At 46.0% G+C, this 27,999-nt stretch overlaps 1 protein-coding gene across 3 annotated transcripts; it reads right to left on the reverse strand.

Moving 5' to 3' along the window:
• kifc3 (kinesin family member C3) lies at window positions 1–27,984 on the reverse strand (the record flags this gene model as incomplete). 3 transcript variants are annotated; one of them, XM_080843394.1, is made up of 24 exons in its annotated part: window positions 1–1,156; window positions 2,663–2,709; window positions 2,940–3,066; window positions 3,495–3,641; window positions 4,603–4,832; window positions 5,009–5,138; window positions 5,564–5,687; window positions 6,434–6,564; window positions 6,655–6,759; window positions 6,852–7,033; window positions 7,123–7,234; window positions 7,322–7,452; window positions 7,536–7,683; window positions 8,474–8,560; window positions 9,073–9,246; window positions 9,569–9,850; window positions 10,478–10,603; window positions 10,900–10,965; window positions 11,135–11,274; window positions 11,410–11,623; window positions 12,152–12,187; window positions 13,497–13,639; window positions 14,893–15,010; window positions 23,287–23,589. In XM_080843394.1, the coding sequence occupies 24 exons, from the start codon at window positions 23,587–23,589 to the stop codon at window positions 1,148–1,150; spliced, it is 3,312 nt and encodes a 1,103-aa protein (XP_080699520.1). In that variant the 3' UTR covers window positions 1–1,147. The 3 variants fall into 3 exon arrangements, with proteins under 3 accessions (XP_080699520.1, XP_080699521.1, XP_080699522.1); XM_080843395.1 differs by lacking the exons at window positions 8,474–8,560; window positions 12,152–12,187; window positions 23,287–23,589 and adding an exon at window positions 27,889–27,984; XM_080843396.1 differs by lacking the exons at window positions 2,663–2,709; window positions 8,474–8,560; window positions 12,152–12,187; window positions 23,287–23,589 and adding an exon at window positions 27,889–27,984.
• Window positions 27,985–27,999: the final 15 nt, after the last annotated feature.

A 27,999-nucleotide genomic window follows, 5' to 3' on the forward strand; every position in this document is an offset into this window, starting at 1 on the left:
TTTATTAAAAACAGTGTACAAAAACGAAACTGCACCAACATGAACACAAGCAAGCGGGTGACCCACAAACCACAATGACCAAAAGGCTTTCCCCCAAATCCAACGGATGTTGCAGGTTTGGCTCCATGGAGGGGTGTCCACCATCTTCACTAAGACAGAGAGCATTCATTATTAGCAGTGACTGTGGGAAGAGGGGTGGGTCAGGTTGGCATGATAAGCCTGGCATTGGAGTGTGGCCAACCCTGTTACCTGCGCGTGTGTGTGTGTGTGTGTGTGTGTGTGTATGTGTTCGGTTATGTACCATGATCACCGGTAAACGATTGTCTTTGAAAGAATTACGCTGCAATGTAAAAACAGAGATTTGAACATCAAAAACACATGCACTGATCAGGAAGACTGGAAAAAAGGAATGAAATACACAAACACACAAGTTCCTCTACATGAGAAAAGAAATGTGGTCTGGCCTGTAGTTTTGCTTGGGGTTCCCTGCATTGCACAGTTACTCACAGCTTCTTGACAGAAGTCCGAATTGTCCTTATGCCTGATGGCGGGGAATCACAAAGAGGTGAGTGTAGGGGGAAGGACAGGGCTGGTAGGGAGGGGGTGATAAGGAGTCCTGTATCAAAGTCTTGAATCAAACGAAAGCAGTACAGAATCAAAACTCCTCCTTCGTCCTTACACAGATTTATACATGATTAGGGAAGTCAATCAGGAGCGGCAGAACAGCAGGGGTGACTGTGGCAGCCTGGTCTAAAGTGCTTCTATGCTGTCCAGAAATACCGAGATCCGACGAGAGCTTACACCCACAGTTCCTTTGTCGCCCTGAGGGCAGGCCGGAGACAGGAACTGAGGAGTGGAAGAGTGTTCTTCATGTGGGGGGTTGTGGGTAAAGAGTGTGTGAACCAGGCTGCTTTATTCGCTGATCAAAGTCTCACACCCCACTCCTCTCACTGAGCTCTGGCCCTGATAGGCCAGTTAGGTCCACGTCCCCGCTCTGTTTCTGTCTCTATGTACGTCACCTCCTTCAGCGGAAACCCATGGAAGACTGTTCTTCATTGCTGCAGAGGGGAAAAGGTCCAGCGGTGGGCACAGGTGCTGGGAGACTCATCTTGAACTCCCTGCCTGCAGTGCCATCAGGCAGTAAGCTTCATTCGTCCTGTGGAAGAAACGGTGAAACACGAGAGAGAGATGTTAGGGATACGGCTCTGTTTTTGCATTTCAGTCCCATGGCTCAACACTCAATTCATAGGGTGAGTCAGTTAGTGTGAACGGCACAAAGCACTCAAACTGTATCATTATGTCAAACTAATGGCAGAGTGAGTCCTACAAGCAGAGCAAACAATCTACCAGACGGGTTAATTTTACTTTCCCCACTGACAAACAAAGCATGTGGTTTCCACTGGTAATATTGGCAGCTGTCCCACATTCAAACAGTATTTGACAACCACAATAATCTTACTTTGCCCACGCCCATCCACTCCTCAAAAACACACATTATTACTAGATGGTCAACATATGCAGAGTTAGTCTTGCTTGAAAAACAGCTTTGCTGTTGAGGGGTTAATGGACGATGGGACTCAAAATCCTAATAAAAACATATTTTTTGTTGACAGGCCAGTCGCTGACCATTGTCAAAGGGTCACTGAAGTACTTTCAGAAGTACTTAGAAACATAATCGTTTGCCAAATCACTTTAGCTCAAATAGCTCCCAAAGGGCTGTTAATTACAGAGTAACACGCCACCACACATCTGTAGTTAGCGTCCTGCTAATGGCTCGTCACACAGCAAAACATGAACTGTTATGTTGAAAATGTCCAAAAGAAACTGGCTCATCTAGTACAGTTTGACTGAACTGTACTAAACTACTGAACTGGCTTTTTCACATTCAAATGTATCTGTAAAGATCATATCCTCTTTGCTGATTCTGTTTTCTGTTGACAATCAAGGGTGCAAAATTAAACAGTGAGGTGAAATTCATACTGTGATCCATCACATCACAACTAAACTAAAGAAAGTGAATTAATGCATTACTAAAGAATAGTGCACTGTACAACTGTGCAAGAAAGTGATACAACCAGTACTCTTTCACACCTCACACACACACACACACACACACACACACCCTTAGACTGTTTACATTACCACACTCAGACTCCACACATCCCCTGAAACTTCACTGCTCCCCTGCAGCCCACTATTAACCACCAAAAGCAGCTCAATCACACACTCCCCCAGCCATAGATCACATACACACACACACACACACACACACACACACACACACACACACATAATGACACAACAGCACAAACAGAGTACAAGAGTACAAACAGAGTGTACAAACAAAAAGCTCCATGTGCGCACAAAGACACACACAAAAGGCACATACTCAACACATACAGACAGACAGCCCTCCTAACACCAGTCAGTTTTACATCGCTTACATTAAACATGGACACACACACACACACACACACACACACACACACACACACACACACACACACACACACACACTTCACTCCAGCAGCTGCCTTTGGTTAGTGTGTTAGACGGGTGGGCATCGACCAGGTGACACAGGGGCACCATGCCATGCTGAGCGTTTCCATGCCAAGCAACCAACCAACCAACCAACCAACCAATCAGATAAAGCCCCACCTACCTGCCCACCGTCCCCAACCAATGGGCTCCTTCTGTCTACCTGTCTATCTGTGAACCAACCAATCATTGAGTCACAACACAGACCATTCAAGGGAGGGAGAGAGGATTAGGGTAAGGGGGAAGGTGGTTTGAAAGTGTCAAAAAGACTTACATTAAGAGGTCATGTAGAGGAGATGCAGATGCAGTGAATGTTTATGAGAACATTATATTTCATTTTATAATTGCTCTTACAATGACCTCGTATCTGTGTGTCAGACTGTGTGTGTGTGTGTCCTCACCGGTGGCCAGCTGACTGTGGGAACGGCGGCGGGTGCTGGGGGTTTTGGAGGTGGAGGAGAGCGTGGAACCTGCGCTGCTGGCCCTAGAGATGGGCAGTGGCACTGGTGTCACCGGAGGAGAGTCCAACTGTGGGGCCAAAGGACAAGGGGTTTACTCAAGGTCATTCAATGTTCTTAGTGTGTGTGTGTGTGTGTGTGTCTGAGAGAGAGAGGGGGTGAGTGAGTAAGTGAGTGTGCATGTGTGAGAGAGAGGGTGTGAAGGAATGTTTGTAAATATGTGTGTGTGTGTGTCTGTCAAAAAAACACTTCCTATTAAAAACACAAACTGCATACCTTAATGTGGGGTGTGTAAGTAGATTAGCAGCAGGTGAATGGCTGAGCAGCTCTTGATAGGGGAACTACAGCCGCAGGGTAAGCTGAAGGCTTAGTGGTCACAACAGACCATGACCTGAATCCCGCGCCTGTGACCTCAGCACCTCAGGCTCAGTGGCTACATTGTGCTTGTGTGTGTGTGTGTGTGTGTGTGTGTGTGTGTGGTCTAGAGTGGGGACTTACCTCCACACTGTCGTGAGTTGGTGAGGAGGAGGTGGAGGAGTTCTCGGTCTGTTTCCGTGAAGAGTAACCCAGCTCCACGTTGCGAACACGCTGGGCAAACTTCAGAGAGCAGACGGACTCACTGACGTTAGTGTCCAGAGGAGACACCTGGGAAGGCGACATCAGCAATAAGTCACCGAAATATTCCAGATAAAGGAATCAAATGGACAAACATACAGTTACAGAAAAAAGGGCCAAAAGATGACCTTTGGTATAGTATCTGAGTAATTATCCTTCCTATTTATTGAAAGCAGCCTCACTCAAGTGTCCCGCCCCCCCCCCCCCCCCCCCCCCCTCCTATATTTGCTTGATGAGATCACATACAAAGACTTTATAATCATAAGTTTCATGTGGATTGGTAGTCCAACATCGGTACGAATATAATCTTATTTCGACTTAAATCCTCACAAAACATTTACAAAATCACTCAATCTTTTGCTACTTGAGGCAGTTTCCATATTGTGCTTAGAACCGAATGATTGCTGCTTGAAGCTATTTTAGCAGGCACAGGCAGTCATACAGTTTTACTGCTTCACACTCTTTAAGTTAACAGCAGACACAAAAACTAACTATAGTTCCTTAACATTTTGGAAACCTAGACATCTTTGCTATTTAGTCCTATTTCTGTAAAAAGCCTTGGTTTATTGATCCAAAATATTGGTACCGTCTGAAATATATGACTCAAAATGAGGGAAAGGTAAGTAACTGCAGATTACTTTAAATCTACTATTCACTCTCTTGTCTTCACAGAACGATAAAATGGCTTAACCATTACATTTTGTAATGCGGTTCTGCCAATACTGCTGCCACTTTTGGCCTCTTTTGACACATAACAAATGTAAATGCACTCTCTTCTGTTTACCCAATGTATGGCATGTTTGTTTTACTCAACCCTGTTACAACACCTGTTGTATCATATTTGCTACATTTAACCATAAATATACATTTTCCAATGGGTGTGAAGACTGCACTATCCAATCTACCTGGCACCTTTGGTTAAAGCTGAAAGTCTGGTTGACCTACACTATTCTGGCCTGAGCTAAAAGGGGTTGGGTGTGATCAGGCTGACCTGCACCATCATGAGGGTCTTGCTGTCTCCACTCAGGGAGTCCAGCAGCAGGTACGTGAGGCGGGAGTTGCGGAAGGGCACGTGGGACTGGCGAGAGCGCAGCGCATTGATGACGTCGCCCAGGGCCGACAGGGACTTGTTGATGCACTGAGCCTCCCGCAGGCGGCTGCCCTCGGCGCCGGACTTGGTGATCCGTTCCGAGCCCGCCAGGTCCACCAGGTTCAGCTTCCCTAGAGGCCACACACACATTACAAAAGAAAACACTTTAAGCGTGATGTGAAACAGGGAAAGGTAGAAATAGATAATGCTAGACCTAAATAGGCGATGAGAGGAATGTGTGGCTACACGATGCCTCTGTGTGTCTCTTGACATACACATCTGTGTCTATCTGTGCAGTTGGGGTTACCTGTGTTGCGGTGGCCAGTAGAGGAGTTGAACCCAGCCACTGTGACTATGAGCAGTGCGTGGGAGCGGGAGCTGTGGTCATTCAGGTTGGTGCAGGCTGTGGCTCTGTTCATATGGCCCAACTCTAACACCTGAAGGCATCATGATTAGCACAGAGCACACAGTTAGAAATATCACCAGCATGCATCGGAAATCAGCTTTCCCTGACCCTCCGAGGATTTGCATTCAGTTACATCTTAGAGGCAATTTGCAGTTTGTATTACAACACCGTACATAAATACCTGAATGAATGCAATACTGTGTGCAAGAGAAGGACTGTACATCCACATCTAATCATCTTAATCAGTCATTTTAGTGTGTTGGTTCACTGAACAAACAGGCAATATACAACCTTGAGCATTAAACTCTCAAATATGCAGCTTAAATCTCCACACCTTGCGTAACGTACATATTTGAGCAAAACATTTGAAATTAAAAACAAGGACATTTACAAACTACTCTTTGGGTTCAAGTCTCACCACCACACTTGTATGTAGTGTCTCAAAGCTGCCCTCACCTTATTGATGTCCTCTACACTCTTCACAGCCTGGACAGTCAGGCCTGGAACGTAGAGCTGACCACTGCCATCTGGACACATCTTTATCTCCAGCTTGTCATTTAGGTTCTCCCCAAGCAGGTCCCTGAGGCCAAGCACACATCACAGATCAGATTACTCTCTGCACTGTTGGACAACTGAGTCACGATGGGCGACACGGGCACACAGTGCCATCTCACTGGGCCCAAAGGGCCTCTGGCGTATTATGATCTTGGTAATAGTGTGTCCATTGACCTTCCCTTAAAAAAAAATCTCCCCCCATAATCCTTCAGAAAACACAGGCCTTTTGAGCACGCAGATGTGCAGTGGTTATATAATCAGCGGGGAGGGAGGGAAGGAGAGAGAGAAACACTGAAAGACTGCCCATTTCTATTCCACAGATGGCTGTACTCATTAGATGGAATCCATTTTTACGTAATGGCTGACCTGCCCAGCTTAACACGGAACAAGGACACAGCCACAGCAGCAAGGAACGCGGAAAATGACCGCCCTTGGTTAGGGGATGAATAATGGAGGCAGAGTTATATAAAAGGAGAGTGATGGAGAGAGAGAGAGGGGGTTGTGTGTGTTTTTGGCAGCACCTGGAACCTTAAAATTGCTTGAGTGTGGCTGGACGGCACAGCCGCTGCCTGTGACTGGGGCAATGTCAAATTGCAGAGAGGAGCTCAAATACATTACTGTCTATCTGACTGATGACTGGCTGTTTGTATTTGACTCTGTGTGTGTGTGTGTGTGTGTGTGTGCTGGGTAGGGCTGGAAGAATGCTTTTTTTCTGTTTGCCTTTACCATTCTGAATGTAAACAGTGTGTGTGTGTGTGTGTGTGACCTCACCGTAACGTTTCATTATAGATCTCCACCATGCTAACAGAGATGTTGTAATCCCAGTCTGGTTTCTTCTCTGACACTTCAGCGAATAGCAGTCGTAAAGCACGTTGGTTGATGCCAGGGTCCTCAGATTTCCCCTGATCACACAAGTGCAAGTAAGATACCAAACCAACTGCCTACACAAAGAGCCATCTGATCACAAAACGGTGTTTAGAGCAGGGCCATACCTCCATGGTGTAAGTCTTTCCTGAGCCAGTCTGACCATAGGCAAAGATGCACACATTGAAACCATCAATGCAGGAAGTGACCAGAGACTGAACTTCCTGGAACACCTGCAATAAATAAAGACAGCGAATGTGATCCACAAGATCACTCTTCTCATCACTCAAATCGTATCTATTGTTCAGCTAGCTGAAAGACATACCTCTTCTTGTGTGGCGTGAGGGGGAAAGACTTTATCCAGGTCAAAGGTCATGGGCTTGCCCTTATTTGACAGGTAGAGGATTGAGTCATCGTCTGAGTCAAAGGTCACCATGTTCTTTGCATCCACTGAATCCATCTCGTTCTGGCTGACAGGACGCACTCGACAGAACACCCTGATGTTGCCTGGAAGAATGTATGGACATGTGATTTGTGTCCGTTACTGAATGACCCTGATGAAAGACTACATCTCCCAGGTTGTGTGCGTCCCTCACCTTTGAGTCGCACAAGCTCATTGTGACATTTCTTCCTCAGGTTCATCTCTCGTTTGTACTTGCGCAGCAGCTCTTGGTTGGCACTGCTTACCTCCCCGATCACTTGACAGATCTGTGGATGGACACACACACAGTGAGGACAGTGAGGCGTTGATAGCAAACATCATACATCTTCACATTAGCTTAAATTTTGACTTACCTCTTGCTTAGCCTCTGCAATGGCCTTATCCAGCAGGAAGGGGAACTCTTGAACTTGCCTCTTTAAACAGTTGTAGTCACAGGTGAGGGTGCGCAGAGCTGGCTGCAGGGTTAACAGATTCATACGCACACCTGCCCAGAAATGGCAGAGAATCAAACAAACATTCCTTGACCACCAGACCCGATCTCATTCCTCCTTCCACACTCCATCTTACCTGCTAGGTTCTCGTGTACAGCCTTCATCTCGCTCTCGGCCCGGATGAAGGCATCCTCAATCACTCGGTTCTTCTCCTCCTCCAGACTCTGCATCTCTGCCTCCAGCTGCCCCTGAGCTCTCTCCATCTCCCCCTCATAGACAAGGATCTGGTCAGAGCCAAACATCAGTTAGACCCCATACTTAAAGATGAAAGCACAGTGGCATTGCACAATAACACTCTTTGCTTCTGCACACACGCACGCAAGCAAACACAAAACTGTTTACATTCCACTGGTCTACCATCTGTGGAAACACAAAGAGCTTTACCTCTTCACTTCAAAAATCACTACTGAGCAACAGCTTTGATGCCTGTAGCTGTTAGGTTACGCGTGGATGAAATGTCCACATCACAGATGGTGGGAGATAAACAGGTGAGTCCCGATGCAATCGACACCAATTCTGTTAGTGACTCAAAGACTGGTCTAGTGGCAGGAATGCTTCACTACACCTCTAAGTGGGTCAAAGGAACGGCTCAGTGAGCACACTCAACAATGATAGGGGTGAGAGGGTCAGTGACAGTGATTCTGAAGCACATGGGAGAACTATGGTTATAGAACTATGAATCTAGAAACTGTTTTCCACAACATACAGTAATTTACTCCACAACATCATGGGATCCAAAGGTACAAAATGGGCATCAGTATTCCCTAAACTGTGACTTCTGATCATGTTTCAAATTGCTTACACTGCCTAGCCTACAACTGGACTAGAACTGGAGATAAAGCAAAAGAAATCCGGTAAAACTGACTAAACTAGTTGATCACACTATGTGTGATGTGATTTATGCATTAATGATGTCTTCTATTTGTATCACTCCGGCCCTGTTCTGTCTCCATCACACTGATGACCTCATGTTTGACCTCTGGCCCCTGCTAGCTGCAGAGTAAAGTGGCACACCTTCGACAGCCTATGGATGACCTCGCTGTTGTGCCAGCCGACAGCCTTGGAGAGCAGGCCACACAGGCGGCCACGATCAGCCCTCAGCTGCGGACGTAAGCGGAGAGAGCGGTTAGCCGTGCTGGGACCACCACACAGCTACCACAGGGTAGAGGGGAGGGCCAATCATACAAGCACCACCACACACGCCAACACCACCATACTGGGAACTAGGGCCAACCACAATACTGAGGCAGGGGCCAATCGCAGCTCAAAGCACTGGGAGGTAGGAGCAGCCAATAACTGAGAGATTGGGAGAGAGCTTAAGCCGTCACGACAACACTCTGATAGGGGATGGGAAAATCCAAAAGCTGTGTGGCTTAATTTTGGGTCTGCTGCTAAGCTTTCATCACAATTGGAGGATGAATGGTCTCAATTCACAATCCCCACACAGAGCCAATGATTTAATACACATCAATCCAGTATGTTCACAGTACACACTGAACTGAAGGGGATTGTAAAGCAGATGAGAAAGAAACTGAGAAACAGAAGAGAGAGAGAGAGAGAGAGAGAGAGAGAGAGCGAGAGAGACAGACAGACAGACAGACAGATATGTGTACCTGTTGTCTCAGTTGGCCACTGGTCCTCTGGGACTCATGAAGATGGTTCTCCAGCTCACGCAGGAGCTGCCTCTGGACGCTCAGCTGCTCCTGCAGGGCCAGGTTCCGTGCCTGACACTCAGCGAGGGCCTGCGCACACTGGGCCGACTCCACCTCCACAGTCTGAGTCACATACTGCAGACACACATGGATTTGAAACATGACTCCAATAGAATAGAACAGATGTAGCCTTATTCCTGAATGTGCACACAGGGTCACTAGACATTACAAAATCTTATCAGTTAGATAAAAATGATAACATTATTTCCTGATTAGCATGTTAATCTTCATTAGTAACAGTTTTAGGCTGTCAGGTATCTATCAGTTCATCAACAGAGGTCCTTCTGACGCCATCACATCACAGCTCAGCCAGATTAATTGCTTTTTCAACTAAACCTGGTTTAGGTTGGTCTAGGTTACTACAATACACTGAGGAAAACAAAAGTGTACTGCTGACCTTGACCTGCGGGGGCATGGCGGCCTGGCGGGTGAGGGCTTGCTCACACTCTCTGAGCTTGGTGGTGAGCTGCTCCTTTGTGTCCTGTCCATGGCTGGTGGCCTGGTCCAGCCGCAGCTGGAGGTCACGCTGGCGCCGTGTAGCCTCCTCCAACTGCTGCTCCAGCCGGGTCACCAGGCCCGCCCGCTCCCTCACCTGCACCTCCAGTCCCGCCAGGCGGCGCTCCCGCTGCAGACACTCCTCCTCCCGCCGGCTAAGCAGCTCCCCCCGCCGCTCCACATCCTGAGGGGGCCGCAGCGAGGGAGAGAGGAGACGGAGGAGAGACAATCAAAATATAAATAATGAATAATGTGTAATGAAAAATGTTTATAAATAAAATACAGGCAGACAGACAGACAGACAGACAGACAGACAGACAGACAGACAGACAGACAGACAGAGGGTTGTAAGGCAATGTCAAGGGAAGGTGGGAAAGGAACTTGTGTTTGGAATATTTGTGTATCCTGTGAAGTATCAAGTGAACTGCATTCCTTATCCAAGTCTGTTTGGCTATGCTGTGGCTCACTTGGCTTGCTGATTGCAGGCAGAGTTAGAGCTCTATGTACGTGTGCACTACCAGTGGTTTACAGTTGCTGTGTGCAGCGTTCGTTCTGTGGTTGACCTTCTGTGGTTGGATGTTGCTGCTGACGTGGCTCTGGTCTCGTGTGTGAGGGTGAGACTGACCTGGCTGTGTGTGTGAGGCTCTGGTCTCGTGTGAGGGTGAGACTGAGATGGCTGTGTGTGGCTCTGGTCTTGTGTGTGAGGGTGAGACTGACTTGGCTGTGTGTGGCTCTGGTCTCGTGTGAGGGTGAGACTGACCTGGCTGTGTGTGTGTGTGTGGCTCTGGTCTCGTGTGAGGGCGAGACTGACCTGGCTCTGTGGGCAGTTGCTGCAGGTGGATGGAGTGGCCTGGGCTTGGCCGGCCTTCAGCTCCTGTTTGAGCCGCTGGTTCTCACTCTCCAGCAGCTCCAGCTGCTTCTCCAGGTCTGTCGCCCCCTACAATGTAACAGGACACACACACACACACACACACACACACACACACACACACACACAGTTATTTACCAAAAACTGTGCTGGGAAACCAAACCAGGTCAGTCTGAGACACTTAATTCCTTTCCATGATAAAGGAGAATTCACAGAATTCAAGACCTTCTCAATTCTTAAGAAGAAAGTATTTCACTGTTAAACCTGTTCACCGACATTAGGCCACAAGCACATGCTCCTTCAAGCAGCACACACACACACACACACACACACACACACACACACACACACACACACACACTCACCAGCTCAGAGCGCAGTCTCTCCACCTCCTGCGTCTGGTCCAACAGTTTCTCCTCCAGCTCCTCAATCTTTACGGAAGAAGGCCAGGTCAGAGCTATACACACCGTTATGTTTCCAGGCTCATGTTTTAGATGGCGAGTGGCTCTCGCATCATGCAAACAATGCCACTGTATGGTTCTTATAATGAAAAAGACACTTGTGGGAGTAAATCTGACAGGTGTGTCTTTGATTACCTACCTGTGTGTGTAACCCTTTGATAAGTACCAGCTGTTCTCCTTCCGAGCCCTTCAAGTCTCGTTCGAGCGGACCTCGGGCGTCCTGCGAAAAGCTTAAAGACTGGGCCAGTCTTTGTGAAACAGAACAAGGTGATCTCCCTCCTGAAACACACACACACACACACACACACACACACAGTTAAGATACATTTGACATAGATGGCTAGACATGTTTGCATCTGGCTTTGTTTTCCATTGCTCCTTCATTACATTCTGTAGTTACTCTATGTCCCTCACCGGTGGTAGTAGCTTCCGTGCGGATTTGGTGGTAGTCTTGCAGCCTGTGCTGGTCTCTGAGGTCCTGTGTCTGTTTGAGGTCTGGGCTCACCAGGCCTCGGTGCTCCCTGCTGAGGCTGTGTGCTTGGTTGCTGCGCTGCTGAAGCTGTAATCTCTTGCTGGCCTCCTCGCCCCGCAGACGAGCCTGGAACTCACACACCCGCTCCTGCAGAGTCTGCATCAACATCACACACACACGTTATGTTTATCCATATCTGTATGGAGCTTCAGAAGACATATTCTGTACGTGGGATCAGGACAGCAAGATTCTAGATAAGAACAAGTGGGATTCAACTACATGATGACGCTGTAAAGTATGGTATTAATGTCTACAAAAGTCAAATCCTTTTTAACAAATGTAGTATAGTTAGTCAAATGACTACAAACAACTGCACTGCTTTGATAGCCAACTACTTACATGTCTAGCTAGCTACAGTAATCTACAGAAAGCACATGCAGACTATCCAACACACTCAGACTAGTATCTCTGACTAATCCCAATAGTACAGACTACCAGTGATGTGACGCTCATGTAAAATCCTTTTTTCCACTTAGTAGTATCTGACATGATAAGGTCATTTATAATGTAATGCAAATCACAAACAGATTGATTTAATATCAACCACTGTATTATTTGATGGATATCATGAGGCACATCCCTGCCATCCGTTCCCTATACACAGAGAGTCTTTGAGAGAATTACATATGCAGACGTCCAGGAACATGACCAAGTAACCTTCTGTAGAGATGGCCAAATGAAACAGAAAGATGCAGTACACAGAGAAAGTGAGAAACAGAAGCGGAGAGAAACAGAGAGAGAGAGAGATAGAAACAGAGAGAGAAAATATGATGAAAGAAATGTCAGATGCTTGAGCTCATGTGAAATGCACATGCTGCACAGCACAAACGGTAAATAATCTGATTTAGATTAACCAATAATTCCAGCCTGCATTACATGCTGTTGGTTTGCGTTGCAAGCACAATGCCAAGCCTGTTATGTGCCGGCAGAAATACACAAACACATGTCTTTACACACATAACTAGTCTCAGAGAAGCTATACGCAATCCAGGTCACATGACCGCCTCTGCCAATCGTGCGTGTGGTTGTGACGCACAGAATGTCGCAGTGTGGGCTACCTCTGCCTGAGCCCTGTCTGAATCTGAATGTCTCCTACCAGAGCCTCTTTCAATGCCACACATCACTGCTGCCTTTCTGGGCTCAAGTCTTCACATTTGTGCTTAAGAGAGGATTACAAATGTGAATACAGTATCTTTGTGTGTGTGTGTGTGTGTGTGTGTAAGTAAAGACAGAGAGACTGAGTGTGTGTGTGTGTGTGTATGTGTGTAAGAAAAGACAGAGAGACTGTGTGTGTGTGTGTGTGTGTGTGTGTGTGTGTGTGGGTATGTGAGAAAGAGAGAGAGACAGACAGAGAGTGAGTGACAAGTAGAGAGAGAGACAGCGAGTCCGTTTGTGTGTGTGTGTGGCTTGAGTGCTGTCACAAATTATATCTGCCTGGCTATGAAGTTTTAATGTGAGCCTCAATGACTCAGCAATCTGAGAGGTTGAAGCAAACAGTGTGAATTGCAAATAAAGTGCACGTATATCATGGCCTATTATTGAGTCACACCTTAGCAACAGCAAGCCTATGAAATGGTTTCACCTCAAGAGACAGAAGGAAATGTGTGTGACACTGACCAAACTCAGCATTTTCTCAGAGGCTTGCGTGCTAAACAGTCTTGAGTTCAGCATTGTTCTGCTGTATATGCAGTGTGTGTGTGTGTGTGTGTGTGGGGGGGGGGGGGGGGGGGGGGGGGCATGTGATGGTTTTGTCGGTCAGTATTTATGGCCTCTAAAGCAACTTGGTCAGAGGCTTTGTGCTAATGCATAACACTAAATGAAAGCGGACTGGCAGGTCAGTGACCCCATTAACGTCTGCCTGACATGATCGACCAGTTAACAAGTAACATTACCCAATAGCAACACCCCGGCAACCAAAAGAACCAGCTGAGCAGGCTGATCATGAGTCAGAGGATTTGGCGGGACCGACCTGAATAAGCAGCTGCTGGTTGTCGGTGGAGTGGGTCTCGCTGAGGTCGGAAGAGAGGCGGTGGCGTGGGAATACGGAGGGTTGCAGCGGCAGGAAGGAGGTGTCCTCCTCACCATCACTCATCAGGAAATCCACTGAGCTCGCTGGAAACGGCACAAATCAAACAAAAACACAAAGGAGTTGCACAGCCAGGTCAGTCAGCAGAACAAGCCTCTCAAAATCACCTCATGGCATAAAACGGCATAACAAAACAAACACCCACACTCAGACAGAGAAATGCACTCATTCACTCTCCCAAGCATCTCATCCCTGGCTCTGGCTCTCTGCATTACACTCAGCACAAGACCACCCTCTAACCCTTATTTTCCACACCACCATCAAGGTCCTCTGGGCACCATGGCAACTAGCGAAGCCCGATAAGTACACAGATAACAGCCCTCGGCAGGTGACACATTAACCTCACACTGCACAGCGCCAGCATGTTCACCAGTCAATACATGTCTGTCAATAGAAAACCACCAACCCTGCTCTGTGTAGGTTCCTTAAATCTGCCAGCTGAAACCACAGACAAAAACACCACTGGCTCCAAACTACGTCCTCCAGCAAACAATCCATTGAAAAGAAGTAAGAGTGCCATTACAGGTGGGTCCTAGGTGACAAATATTAGCAGCAGAGTAAACACGGTACCTTTCCAGCAACCCAGGGCTCCGCTCGTGTTAGAGGCTTCGGATGACACAGCAGTCGCGGTGGCAGTGTGAGACAAACAGGCTCGAACAGCTCACGTTCAGCCCAGTGCATGACTTGTCACCATGTAATTACACAGCAGGCAAGTGCACAGGCAAGCACTTCTCCCACACCTCCCTTCCTGTCCCTTCAGTTTGTCTCAGTAACAAGTGACTGTCGTTCTTCTTCTCTCATGCCCTCATGCTCTGCTTCCCTCTCCCTCTCTCTCCTGCGGCAGCAAAAAATCTCAGCTCTGTTCTGTCTTTGTCACCTTGAGCCGTCCTGCAGCAGTGGTGCGCACAGACACACACACACACAGACACACACACAGCCACACACAGCCACACACACACACACAACAATAGTGGCAGTGTTAGAGCCTGGTCTGGTTCTCTAAGTGGATTTAGTGCTCAGTACCTGGTGGGACCTACATGCCACTCAGTCAGCCGAAACCCCCCTCTCTCTCTTTCTCTCTCCCGCTCTCATTCCTTTCCTGTCACCAGGAATGCGTTCCTTCCCCTCTTCTCATCTCCACTCCTTCCAACACCACTCCCTCTCAGCGTGAGAGACAGCCCTCCCTTAACGCTCACTTTCTCTCTCTCGCAATCTCTTGACATTCCAAAAATGTTGCAACGCTGGTTTTTGTATGCAAAGCAGTCAAGGGTCCCCTCACCGTCCAATGAAACGTCTTTCTTCCAGAGGTCCTGCAGGCAGGGGGCGTGGCCAATGTCCCAGGTCTTGCGTGTGCCGAACATGACCGCAGGGCCGAATGAAGCGGACCGCTGGACCGGCTAAACAGAGAAGGAGAGGAGACAATTGGATCAGGACATTTACCAAGGGAAGGACAAATAGGGGTAACCATATTACAAACTTGTGTTGCCATGAAGACTTATGAATATATATCATATCTTCCACTAAACACAGTTTCCGATAATCATTGGCAAAGAGGAGGGCAAAATAAACTAGTAAAATAGTTGAACAAGAAGTGGCCTGTATCTATTGATGTATTTTTTGTTTGTAATCTGTTTTAACTTTGAAAAGAAGAAGAGGATGTCTCTATAGAATGCTGCCTGGGCAATTATTGGTGTTGTCTTAATTGGGTTGAAACAATCACAGTGGAATGTTGAGTAGATCATTGTGTTCAACTATGTAAAATATTTACCACCAAGAGCAATGTTGTGGTTAGTAAGACATCACTTGAAATATTTTGCTTACATTAAAACGGCAAAGTCACGATCACCAAATTAGTTAGAGTGGAACATTTTGAAAGCTAAATAGTGAGTGGCTAACAAATAAAAATGCTAGTCTGGCTGATTCATTTAAAATCACTAAGCTTAAACACATACATCGCACACACACACACACACAACTGGCATATTGATAAATAAAGTCACTTAAAGGTTCAACAATTCAACACTGTTCAACAATTTGCTTCACTGGCCTCACGATTAAATTACAATTTAAGGAGTAATGATTCGTTTATAAAATGATTCTCTATTAATCTTGTGTTTTTTTCCATTAATACAAGCACTCAGAGTGTTCTCCTTTTTCAAAGATGATTACCCAATAGGCCTATGTCCAAATACTGGATTGGAACTTCAATTGAAATTATATTGTTTTTCCATTAAAGCAAATTCTGCCCTTCTATTAGGCCTACAGGATACAAGGCAGTATAAACAGAAATGCATATGTAGGCCTATTTGTGGCCTATAGCAAGACCTATTGGCAGAGCCATGGATTGTAATTGCCTGATATGACACCGCAAGAAGTGGTTGCAAGTAAGTATTCAAATATTAAGCTAAGCAGCAGAGCTATATCAAAGCTTAGTGTTCTGTGATCTGATGTCTGCGCAATCAGGGTAAAATGCTTTTAAAATATGATCAAACTAAGTTAGTCTTTCATTCACTGTTATCTTGGTGGTGTTGGAAGGATCTGTTCAGCTGAACTTGGCCAGCGTCCCTAGACCCTAAGGAACTACTTTCCTTTTTAATGGAAGGTCCATAAGACCCCAAACAAATGACCGGTGAGATTAGAGGGCAGGGGACACGACTGTCTCGGACTAATGAGATTATTAGGATGGGTGGGATGCGGTCGTGACTCTGTAAAGAAGCCGATTATATTTTACACAGTCAGACGAGACGAGACAAGACAAGGATTCAGCCCCCGATAAAACCACTAATGCCCTCCGTAGACTCCTCAGCTCTCTGTTAGTGAAACACACACACGTATGTAAGCATGCGAATACCACACACACACACACAGCCCTTAATTAGCGAGTCTACAGTCTGCTTCTAATCAATTAAAATCTGGCAGACGAGATTCCTGAGCACTCCAAGAAACAACCTATTCATTGTATTCGCTTCCATTTTATGTGGTAGTGCAAGACAAACATGTCACTGCCAAACATCATAGACACAAACACACACACACACACCAGGGGAAGAACTTTTGATTCTGTCCATATAATAAAGGCACAGATTTTGGAATGTGCACCAAACATGTCACTTACTATCAACTGCCCAGGACCATTCCAGGGATCAAACAAAAGTCATTTTTGCATTTACATTGAGACTGTCAGGGTGTCACTTCATGAGCCCCGTCTGTAGTTTGGCTTTAGGATAACAACCTGTTCTGGGAAGATAACCCGCTTTGGCCTCTTAGGAACTCAAACACCTCCTCTGCTGGGGTGATCACACCGTGTCCACGTGTGTGTGTGTGTGCGGGAGAGAGAGCGAGAGAGTGTGTCTGTGTGTGTGTGAGTGTGAGTGTGAGTGTGTGTGTGGGAGAGAGAGCGAGAGTGTCTCTGTGTGTGTCAGTGTAGGTGTGTGTGCGCGCACATACGTGCCTATGTATACTTATGTCCACCAAGCTAAGATGTCAATCTTCATGACCCCTAAGGTGATAAACTTATTGAACGCAATTCAATATTTGCGAAAAATAATCAACTCTGAAGTCTGCCTTCCACATACAGTCGTATAAATAACCCAATTAATTCGTCCTTGCCAAGTCCAGGCTGAGAAATGGCTGGAGGGACAACAGTCTGATCAGAAACGGCTCTCCTATGCAAACTGACCTTGATCATTACCTGCTGTACCACACACCAAGGCCGTACTAAGCGTCTCAAGACCCTAAGGAACTACTTCCCCTTTCAATGGATGGTCACTTCAGACCCCAAACAAATGCCCCAGTGCCACACAGTCGTCCTTTCCACACAAAACATTATAACACAAGTGTACGTGAGCCCATCACAGCAGATACAAATCACACACACAGCGAGATATAAATCCCCCCCCCCCGAAACCATTACCCTGTATCCTGAGGTCCTACGACCCATCCTGTGGATGTAGCGCTCACGTTCATGGTCCCGGTCCAAGACACTCTTGTGGAGGAATAATCCCATCCATCCCAACATTTTACCACCAGCACCACAGTCACCCCTTACTTAAACCACCAACAACAACAATCCCAACGACATAATGTTTCCATGTCGCGCAGCCGAATGAAGGAAGCAGCCGCACAGGGGGCCGAGGTAAAGGTGAACAGAGGACGTGCAGCGTCTCCACACTACCTGAGGAGTACTGGGACTCTCCAGCCGGTACTAATCCCCTTAAGCCAGTCAGCAGATGGCCTGTTTCTCTCAGACTTCTTCTTGTGACGTGAGAGGCTTGGGCACACTCGGACAGTCCGTGTTGGTCACTCTAGTCTCTCTGCCCATCTGACCTCTGATAGAGACCAATGACCAGACTTTGGCACATAGCTTTCTCTTTCTGGCCAGAAAGTATTTTGATGTAGAGGACACATGCCATTACTAAATGACTTATCATATCATAATATTATAATATTGATCTGCAATAATTCTACTTAACCAACAGACAAACAGTAGGCCTAATGACAGTTGATTAAATTAAATTTGAGTGATTGTTCAGTTTTTTTTAGCACTGACTTTCTCCCTAGGCCAGTAGGGGGAAGTGTAGATCTCTGAAGTTGGTAAAAAGAGAAGAAGCTTAATGAGACTAACTGGTCCGTTTACAAAGAGCTTTCATGAGAACCCTTGCTGCTTTGCTGTCCCTCTCTTAAAATACGTACACCTCTGACATACACATGCTACTGTGCACACAGCAGGTCAAGAGCCCGATCTGTGCAACCATTCAACAAGTAAACAAACCGAAGGATTATATTTCCTCCCCCTCTGCAAAATATCAGACAATGCTGTGACCTCCCCAGTGCTATCCATGTCAGAGGGGATGAGTGGTCTTTTTGTTTTGGTCTGAATGAGTGATGGTAAGAGGCCAGGGGTTCAACAATGCAAATGAATACTTTATACACTTGTGTTGCTACAGTACAATCTCCTCTCTTTAAACTGCTTCACAGATGTGCCTAACAGGATCTGCTTTAAATGAGCACCAGGCTCCTCTCTCTCGCTGTCACTCTCCCTCTTATGAGGATCCTCTGATCATTTTCATGGGTGTAGAAACGCTCCTCTCTTGAGACGGCTGTTGAATCTCATTAGCCCACTTCTTCCATCTCCCTCCCTCACTCCTCACAGCTTCACCTGGCACCCAAACACACAGCCAATCAACACGTTCACGCCGAGCGAACACTTCACGGATGTAACGGCAGTCACATGCTCATGCCGTGCTAGATCTTCTCTCTATCCAAGACTTCCTACTGGCCTGCGCTGGCTAGTCAGGCTGCCGATCTGCATGGAGCGAGCACAGAGCAGGAAATGCGTCAGTCCCATCGTTTTAAATTCATAATGCGCTAAGCTCTCTGTTGCGTCCACAGGCTGGCATGCTATTCTTAGCATGCTGGTTGTAATAAGTGCATGAGTTGTGCCAATCAGCAGTACTGCATAATAATAGTGTTTGCCTGGGGGGAGTAGTCACATATTGCAGCCTTTCCCGTACAATTAGTCATATACTTCAGTACTAGTGGCCTTCAGGGACTTAATAAAGAGAAATAAGGCGCTTTTCTACTGCAGGAATTCGCAGGCCGTTTTAGGAGGCCAGAATTTTTCCACTGCAGGAACCGCCCCAGTAGGACCTCTTTGCAAGCTGTTTTCAGGACTATATTAGTACCTACTCAGGGGGTCTGAAACTGCAGGGAAGCGCTTGCAGTGTTGGTTGCCACTAGTTAAACGTGACAGGAGTTGAAGACAACAAAAAGTGCCATTCAACAAGCGCCATTTTTTAAACCAGCAAGATTTACTCAAGGTCACGCAGGGAATACAGCAAAAATAAATAGCTTACATAGTTAGCTTGCTGAGATTACAGTCACTGAATGAACACATCAGGGGAAATAGGCTTTAATTAATAATAGTGGTGCTGGTAGCTTCATTTATCAAATAAATACAGTTGCCATGAAGCCATTTAATTAAGTGTTAGCCATGGCAAAATTCAACAGTGAACTCGGCCTTAAGGTAATCCTAATATTATCTAGAACATTTCTGGTGTAACGGTCTAATGATGGTGCTGCCGCTGGAGAAATAGATCATTATTTTGTTGTGCACGGAGATAGTCACGTCCATAGTTCCTGCACCACAATGGAGGGGCTGATTAGGGGGCCGTTCCTGTAAACATTTGTGCTACCTGGGAAGGGCCCAGAGTTCCTGCAGTGGAAAAGTGCCTCTTACACCTCTCCATAATAATAGAGTGAGAGAGAGGAGGAGATAATATGATGATATGGCCGTGCTGTGAGTGTCGGAGTGTTATTTCTCCCATAGCCTGTGGAACATGAGAGGGGCATTGATAAGAGACCAGAGAGCCATTTGCTGAGAAAGACCACTTCATTACCCCACCCCCCATTACTATGAATAATTTAGACTTAGACACACACATACACACACACAAAGTCTGTCACTGGAGATCAGCATAATGGATCCTGTGGTCAGGCAGTCTGTCGAGGTCTGCTACTGTCCCACTCATCTCGTCATCTCCCATATCAAACACACACAGACACACAGACACACAGACAAACACACACACACACACACACACACACACACACACACATCTATAGCCGTTCTCTACTATCCCAATTTCTAAGCCTTTCCATCAGGCCAGTCAAAATGGCATAATTTATGCCATTGATTCAGTGATTCTGCACTGTAACAGTAACAACCTTTAAATATTGCATTCTCCCCATCCCCCCCCTTCCCCCATGTACAGAGAAGCATTTCCCTCCTTCCCTCTCTCTCTCCCTCATCCTCATCCTCTCGCCATTTCTCGTTCTGTGAAGGTTAAAGCTCTCCCTTCCTCTCTAGCATAAACACTGAGGCTTCTGTGTCAACATCTGCCGGTGCTGGATCTCAACAACCTTAAATACCTCTGGAAAAAAATATGCACACAATGTACTGGGACCAGAGTCATACACCAGCAGCATGTGCTCTGCACAAAGACACCAGCAGAGTACTGGTAGATGTGTGGCTGCTCAGGGAGCTTAAGATCTGACTTTAAGCCCAACATCAGCTTAATGCATGAACAAGAACACGGCATCTGTGATCTTATTGACAAAATGGCCAAACAGCACCATAAATGGTGGTGAGAGACAGAAAGAAACAGGAAGAGAGTCCGCGCTTGCAGACACACACACACACACACACACACACCTCCCTCTCCCTTTGGTGTACTCACCTCCCTGCCTGCGGTCCCATGGCCCCGATCATCCCTGCATCGCCGTGTCTTTAACGAGCACCTCCAGCACAAACACTCCTGCAGAGCCCAGGGCTCTCGCTGCAAGTTACGTGTCGGACTGTGTCTGCCAACCAGCCCTTTCTCCCTCCCTCTCTATCCCTCGCTTGTTCTCTCTCTCCCTCTTTCATACACACGTTCATAAGCGCATTCCTCTTAGAGATAGCGCTCCCCTCACACAGGGTGACACAGACCCTCTGCTCACGCTCAGTTCCTTAGTAACGGTGGAATCTGAGCCAGCATCGCAGCCCCCCCCCTCCCTGCATCTCCCCCCTCTTCCTTTCCCACTCAGCTATCCTCTCCTCACCACCCCTCCCCTCTTTGCTCTCTCTCCCTCTCTACTGTTTTCCCCTCTCGCCACCAGTGAAATAAATATTTCAGCCACAAATCAAGCTTAGAGTTGCTCTCCCCCGTCTTCCTATGGCACTTGTTATGTGTGAGTGACTGCTGCTCTGTGTAGGCATTGCAGTTGGCTCCTCCTACTGTCTGAAATATTAACCAGAGCACTCTCTAAGCTGTGTGTGTGTGGGAACATGTACGAGTGTGCGTGTGTGCGAGCGCACGCGTGTGTGTGTGTGTGTGTGTGTGTATGTAATTCTATACTAACGGATGTAAAATGCACTGCTCCTCCCACTTACTGTTCTATAAAAGAACATGAAAGGAGGATGGCCCAGAAAGCAGTACAGTAAAAACCCAGTGCATTCAGGCCAGCAAGCACCCTCAACCGGTCCCTTTGTTGCTGTGAGAAAACAATGTGCTTCATCACAAAAGAGGGTTCTCACTAATTATCAAAAATAGATGTTTGTGACAGAGCGGTCATATCTTTAAAGCGGAGTTGTAAAGATGGTTTGCTTGACGGATGAAGCCGGGTTCAGATTTAGACTAGTACACTGACACCATTCTTCTGCTCAGACACCGAACACCAGTGTGAGAACAGAGCCTCTCTCTCAGCATCCGAGGGGCTGCGGGGGAAACTGGGTGTCTGCACAAGACAGACAGTGGGCTTTATGCAGATAGTCATTTACTTTTGCTCTCTTTGTGCTGTATGAGGTTGACAAAGTGATCTATTGATCTAGTGATCTAAGTGAATTTATTACAGAAATATGAATGTCCAGACTAATCAGTTACATGAGTGAGCCTCCGTGTTTAAACACTCATCACCCCACTTCAATGAAAACCTTAGCCATTATGAAAATGATAAACATTAATATACTTCAAAACAGTGTGTTGGTGGATTATACTGAAAATGGATGATACTCTTCCAAACAATAAAAAAATGACATAATCCTATTACAGTATCTTGACTCATCTTGACTCAGCACAGGTATATAATGTTCAGGTAACACCAGGTCCATCAAAGGTCAAACGGAGAGTCATCACATCGAACAGGTTTATTGCAGAGGTGTGCGTCATGAATGATGTTCAGTCTGCACTGAGGGAGTGTTTGTGTTTGTGTGTGGGTTTGTATGGGTAAAAGAGAGATAGAGGAGGTGCATGGGCACATAAGTGGGTTGATAACGCATCCAGGTTTGGGTCAGGAGCCAAATGGATGGCCTGAATTAAAGTGGGATTAGAGAGATGAAGAAAGAGAAAGCGAGAGAGAGGGGGGGAGAGAAAGAAACACTGTGACAGAAACAGGAGTCGAGGTCAGGGAGAGATGGAGGGAGAGACGGAGATTAACGAAGCCCTGTTTACATAACCAATGATCTGGGTCTGTTTACTGTGATGGCACGCTAACAGGATTTTTACAGTGGGCAGCGAAACAGGCCAGCACTCAACTCAACGACTGGTACATCTTTCACTTGAAGGACGAAAGGGACAACATCATGGACAGATCCAGACAGGAAGGAATGCACGCAAATAGCAAGAATCTACATACAATACCCCTAGCCACCATTGCCCTGTAATAAATATCTGATTAACCATAAATAAATAAATACACAAATAAACAAATATCCATAAATATCTGATTAAACAAATACACAAAGATTGTTGAATATAATGAGTGTGGCAATACTGCAGCGCAAACCTTAGATGACATCCGGCCATCTGTAGATCTGCTAATAAATAATACATAAGCTATACATTATTAAACTACGACCTGTTCACAGTAGGGTACTGGAGAAGTTGCTGCTCAAACTAGATTGCCATTGGAAAAGCATTTCATTTAATGTGTTTCATAGCAGAATTCACCAAACCACATTTAAAAAAGGTAAAAGTTTTCCATAAGAGTTAACCACTTTCCAGTATTAAAAACATGTTACTAATGACGGGTGCCCTCCACCACCAAGTCCATTACTTGGATCTGTGCATCTTCCATCCAAGTTCTTATGTTACTTTCTGCTATCTGATAAGACCCTACATTCTCTCTCGCTCACCTGTACTTTCTTGCTGCTGGTGGGCACATTGCCTTTGCCGTAGTGGGGACTCTCACTGTGCTGTTCATGCTGGCTCGACTCAGAGCAGTGATGGATCACACAACCACAGGGGCTCTGTGACATAGCGCCCTGTGTCGATGCCGAGCCTCCATGCCAGGGGGACTTGGCCCTCTGCCCTTGCCCAGGCTGCCCCGCCTCATCACTGGACTGCTCGGGCCCCTCGTTGGCCTCTGGTTCACCCAGCTCCAGTCTCTTTAATAGGTTCTGGAGGGTCAGCAGCACCAGCGTGCACAGAACGTACATGATCCGCCGCCGCCGCCGCACACAGATGCTCCCCTCTTCCTTCCCAACACACTCAGCCCGAAGAAGAACTGAGACGGCAACACACAGACATCCTGAGGGGTCTCGTGTCCAGTCTGGGAGTCCAGAGAAGTGTCCTCTCAGAGCACACAAGCCTTTAACACAACACACAACCCATGGATATGACCAGAAGTCATTCCGACTGTCAGTGTGCACATCCTTATCGGTGTTCTATGTCGCTCTATAGCTCTTCATGCTCATATCGAAAATCCCCAGTTGAGCCAAAAACACAAACTTGGAAAAGAAACTCAAAACTCTTCCGAGCAGTACATTGCCTTCATGTTTACCCAAATCATACCAAACATATAAAACCTAGATAGCATTGTGTTGAGTCTCTTCTCAGCAGTCCACTAGACTAACTGTATGTGTAGTCTGTCAGACAAGGGTAGTGTTCTAATGCTAATTTAAACTGATAATCCTTTAGCTCTCAGCAAATGAGATGGCGTCCTGCCTCTCTCTCTCTCTCTCTCTCCCATTGACTCTTTGTATGTAACTTTTAGGCAATCCACACCTGTTTATATACAGAGTTTGCACATTGACTTTCCAAGCCTCGCCCATCTTCTTGATAAACTATAAGTCTCCTGTTAACGGTCACGTACACACTTCCCATGAAAAGATACAAAGTTCAACCAGGAAAACCCTGTCTAGATAAACCCCTGAAAACAAATGCGACACAGCCAAAATAAAATAATAAAAAAAGATAACAGAATTCAATGCGTCTGATCCTGTGTAAATCCAAAAGGTCTGCGTGGTTACAGCTCTTCACTTCCTTCCTTCAAGAAATACATGGAAAGCCCCTCTTCTGTCACCAACCCATTTCTTCAAAAGATTGCCCTCCCTCAGCCCACCTGGGGTTTGTCTCAGAGTGTCCGGAAAGTCCTGAGAAAAAGAGCTATGGAGTTTGCCATCCTCCCTCTCTCTACGTTGCCCATCTGTTACGCCAAGGCTCAGATAATGCTGGATCATGAAAGCCCCTCCACGCTGATGATGTAATATTTGTATTTGAATTCATGTAATATGAAAAGGAAAATCAACTAAATCTGCCGCTGCATCTGCTTAGACATGCTGCAGCGGAGAGATGCCGGGCTGTGATTGGTGGTCACCATGGCGAGACGACCTCATTATTCCGTGTCCTGAATGCCTTCCCCGTTACACCCGCTGTGTGACCGGCCAGCGTAAAAGCAACGGGCAGCAGAGCAGGGCATCATGGGAAAGTTTCCCAGCGGGAACATGACAAAGGTGATAACTGGGGTTCAATGATGATCGGTGGCAGTCACAACGGGAACTTTTGTGTGGAGAGGACCGCAACTCTCCATGCTAAAAACATGGCTCAAGCCCTCAGTGATAAGGACATTCTCTCAGTGGTTGGACAATGGGGTCACCTTCCAGCTCATTAGTTGCTTTGGACCAGAGACAGAGGCAGACAAGAGAAGGCAGTGAGAGGACAGACTATGCAGAGGGCCAGCCAGAAGTCCACAGGCAGGGCCCTGCAGCTTCATGCATGCCATCATGTTGCATAGAGACCACACAATAAACACTGTGATTCTAGGCCCTGCCTGAGAGTAAACAAACACACAGGTTGGGTGGACAATCATAAGAGGAAAGTTAATATCAAATCAAAAGTCTCTAATCTGAAGAGGTCAAAGAAGCGATAAGGTTCCAGAGAAACCAAATACGTTTTTTTATTGAGATCATGGGGTTATACAATGTGTTTTTCCTGAAAGGACCAACACTATTTTTATTTACCTCAGAGGGAATGTGCATTTGACCACTTTAACTCACTCACTCACTCACTCACTCACTCACTCACTCACTCACTCACTCACTCACTCACTCACTCACTCTGCCTTCCTCTCTCCTTTTCTCTGTATGTTTGTGGCCACACAAAAGGAAGACAGGTCTCTATTTAAAAAGCTAAGACCACCATTCATAGGTGTGTGTGTGTGTGTGAGAGAGTGAGTAAGAGTAAGAGAGAGAGAGAAGCAGCAGCAGCTAATGTCATCTGACCTCCCACTGCCCACAGTACACTATACACACACCCATCCCATAATTCCTTATGCAGACTATTTTAAGAATAAATTATAGTGCTCAACGAAGAGCGGGAAATAATGGTAACCGTAAAACATGGGGTTGGTGACAGACAGCAGTGTGTTATATTGTAAAGGAGGCATCACTGACCCTCTCATGTCCCAGGAGAGTGAGAGGATGAATAAGTAAGAATGAAGCATAGTAAAGGCAAGAAATTGAATAAAAAGTCCAGTTGTTGTTACATTGCTTTTTTGCTATTTTTTCCTGGACCACTCAGGAAACAAACAAAGCATTTTACAGTGGGTTAGGAAACAACACTGTCTATAACACGAAAAACAGCCATGAGGATGGAGGCATGAGGTGCAACATCTGGTATACACATGTTCCAGCTGTTAAAAAATTCCACTCGACTGAGGTCTCTAACTAATGAAAATTTAGCTGATTTAGCCTATTTGATGACAACAAAATAAAAACAGTAGGCCTAGTAGACACACTGATTTCCATCCACAATGTTGCCAATGGTAAACATCTTTACTGAGCCAACAGCATTCCAAGACAAAATGTATTTTCTTTTTTTATTGGACAGTGACAAAGATGAGTAATGATCGAAGCCATTCTTGAACAGCTGCCTTGAAGCGTTTCAACTATCTCTCCAAATCTGTGACATTGGAAAGAGTACAAAAAAAAAAAAAAGCAGAATAGGTAGAGCGCGCCCTCTGGTGTTTGTGTCTGGGCTGTTCACTTGTCACGGTCTGTTTTCAACTATGACTAGAAAAAACCGTCATGGTTTTACATAACATGGTTCATGAACACGTGGTGAATAACGCGTCTCTTTCAAAGAGGGAGTTTGGGTACATACTGCACTTTCATTGAGTAAACATACAGATCGATTTTGGCAGCGAGACAGATCAGTACGTAGAGCTTTGACCTACACAAAAGCCTATAGGCATTTATTGGCAAAAGACCACATTAATGCGGCAGAAGAGTGACTGTGCTATGAAAACAAACATCTCACAGTAGGCCTACTAGACGTTTCTACATGATAGAACATCATGAATATGAAAACATTATATGCTAAATATAGGCTTAGCAGTAAATGGCCTATATCCAATAGTTGGCTAATTATATTACAGGCCACTCACGTCTCTCCTGTGAAATTCCATAGCATCTTCGTCTTATAAGAATATCCTGTCAAGTCAAGCTCGAATACTTGTAGTTACTGTTGTTTGTTTGATTTCATAGGCATAATGCTTTTAGGGTGATTGTGTGTAAGGAAAGTTGTGGGCCCCACTGGCTGTTTTCTGTGTTTTGTTGGTTACGCCTGTAGAATCCATACACGGGCCCCATTCCATACAAAACAACTGGTAAGCATAAAAACAACAGTGGTTCTGTCAAAAGTCAGAAAGAACCATGTCGAGCTTTCTACAACCTCACCAGAGCGCAAGTGAAAGCCCTAGAGGCTTTATCGTTTGGTAGCCAATCCCTGATTTCTTACTGGCTTCCCAAAAGTTTAGATATGGCTACACTATTTCAGAGACGATTGTAGCAAGAACATCTCGCCTCAATCGGTTACGGCATTCTTCCGAAATCAGTAGTCTTAGCCTATTCACTTGAGTATTTTTAGAACATCCGCCTAACGGACCGCTCTTTTCTGGGCACACCCGAACCGCGGAGTTTTTCAAATAATAGATTAATATGAATAATAATAGTAGTATGTTTGTATTAATTTGCATTCAGCAAATACGTGGTGCACGACGAAGTTTAAAATAAACCTCGAGTTTTATATTAAGCAGCTTTGAGTGTAGAGTGGGACAGAAGAAGTCACAGTAGTCTACAAACTCCGTCTGGAGTCTTGATTTTCCATTTCCTTTCCCAGGGCACTTCTTTAAAACACCAACAAAGACCGAGGACACGGCCTTTGACATAAGGGGTAATTAGCCTAATAATAAGGCTCAGAAGTTGCTGGATGTTGCAGTCCAGAATTCGACAGATACACATTTGTGTAGCTTTGTAAGTTAAAACAAAAGGACACATTCCCTAGTTACTGGTCTAGTCTAGTCTAGTCTAGGAAGCCTAGAGAGCTGGGCATTACTACAGACAACACATAACACGTAAACGTTATCTGTGTATGGGGTAAAATTACCAATTGAAGAATTAAAAGTTATATTGCCAGCCAAAGCGAAGTCGCAGGCTAACATCAAACCAAGCACTTACTTGAGGTCCAGCACGCCAAACTTCTCGTGAGTCCTAGCTTTTTCCACTTCGTTGACGTGTTTCTTGTACTCCTGACAATACAATGAACTGCTCCTCGAAATCTTACCACGA

This window comes from Sprattus sprattus, assembly GCF_963457725.1.
Source record: "Sprattus sprattus genome assembly, chromosome: 8".
Taxonomy (NCBI): domain Eukaryota; kingdom Metazoa; phylum Chordata; class Actinopteri; order Clupeiformes; family Clupeidae; genus Sprattus; species Sprattus sprattus.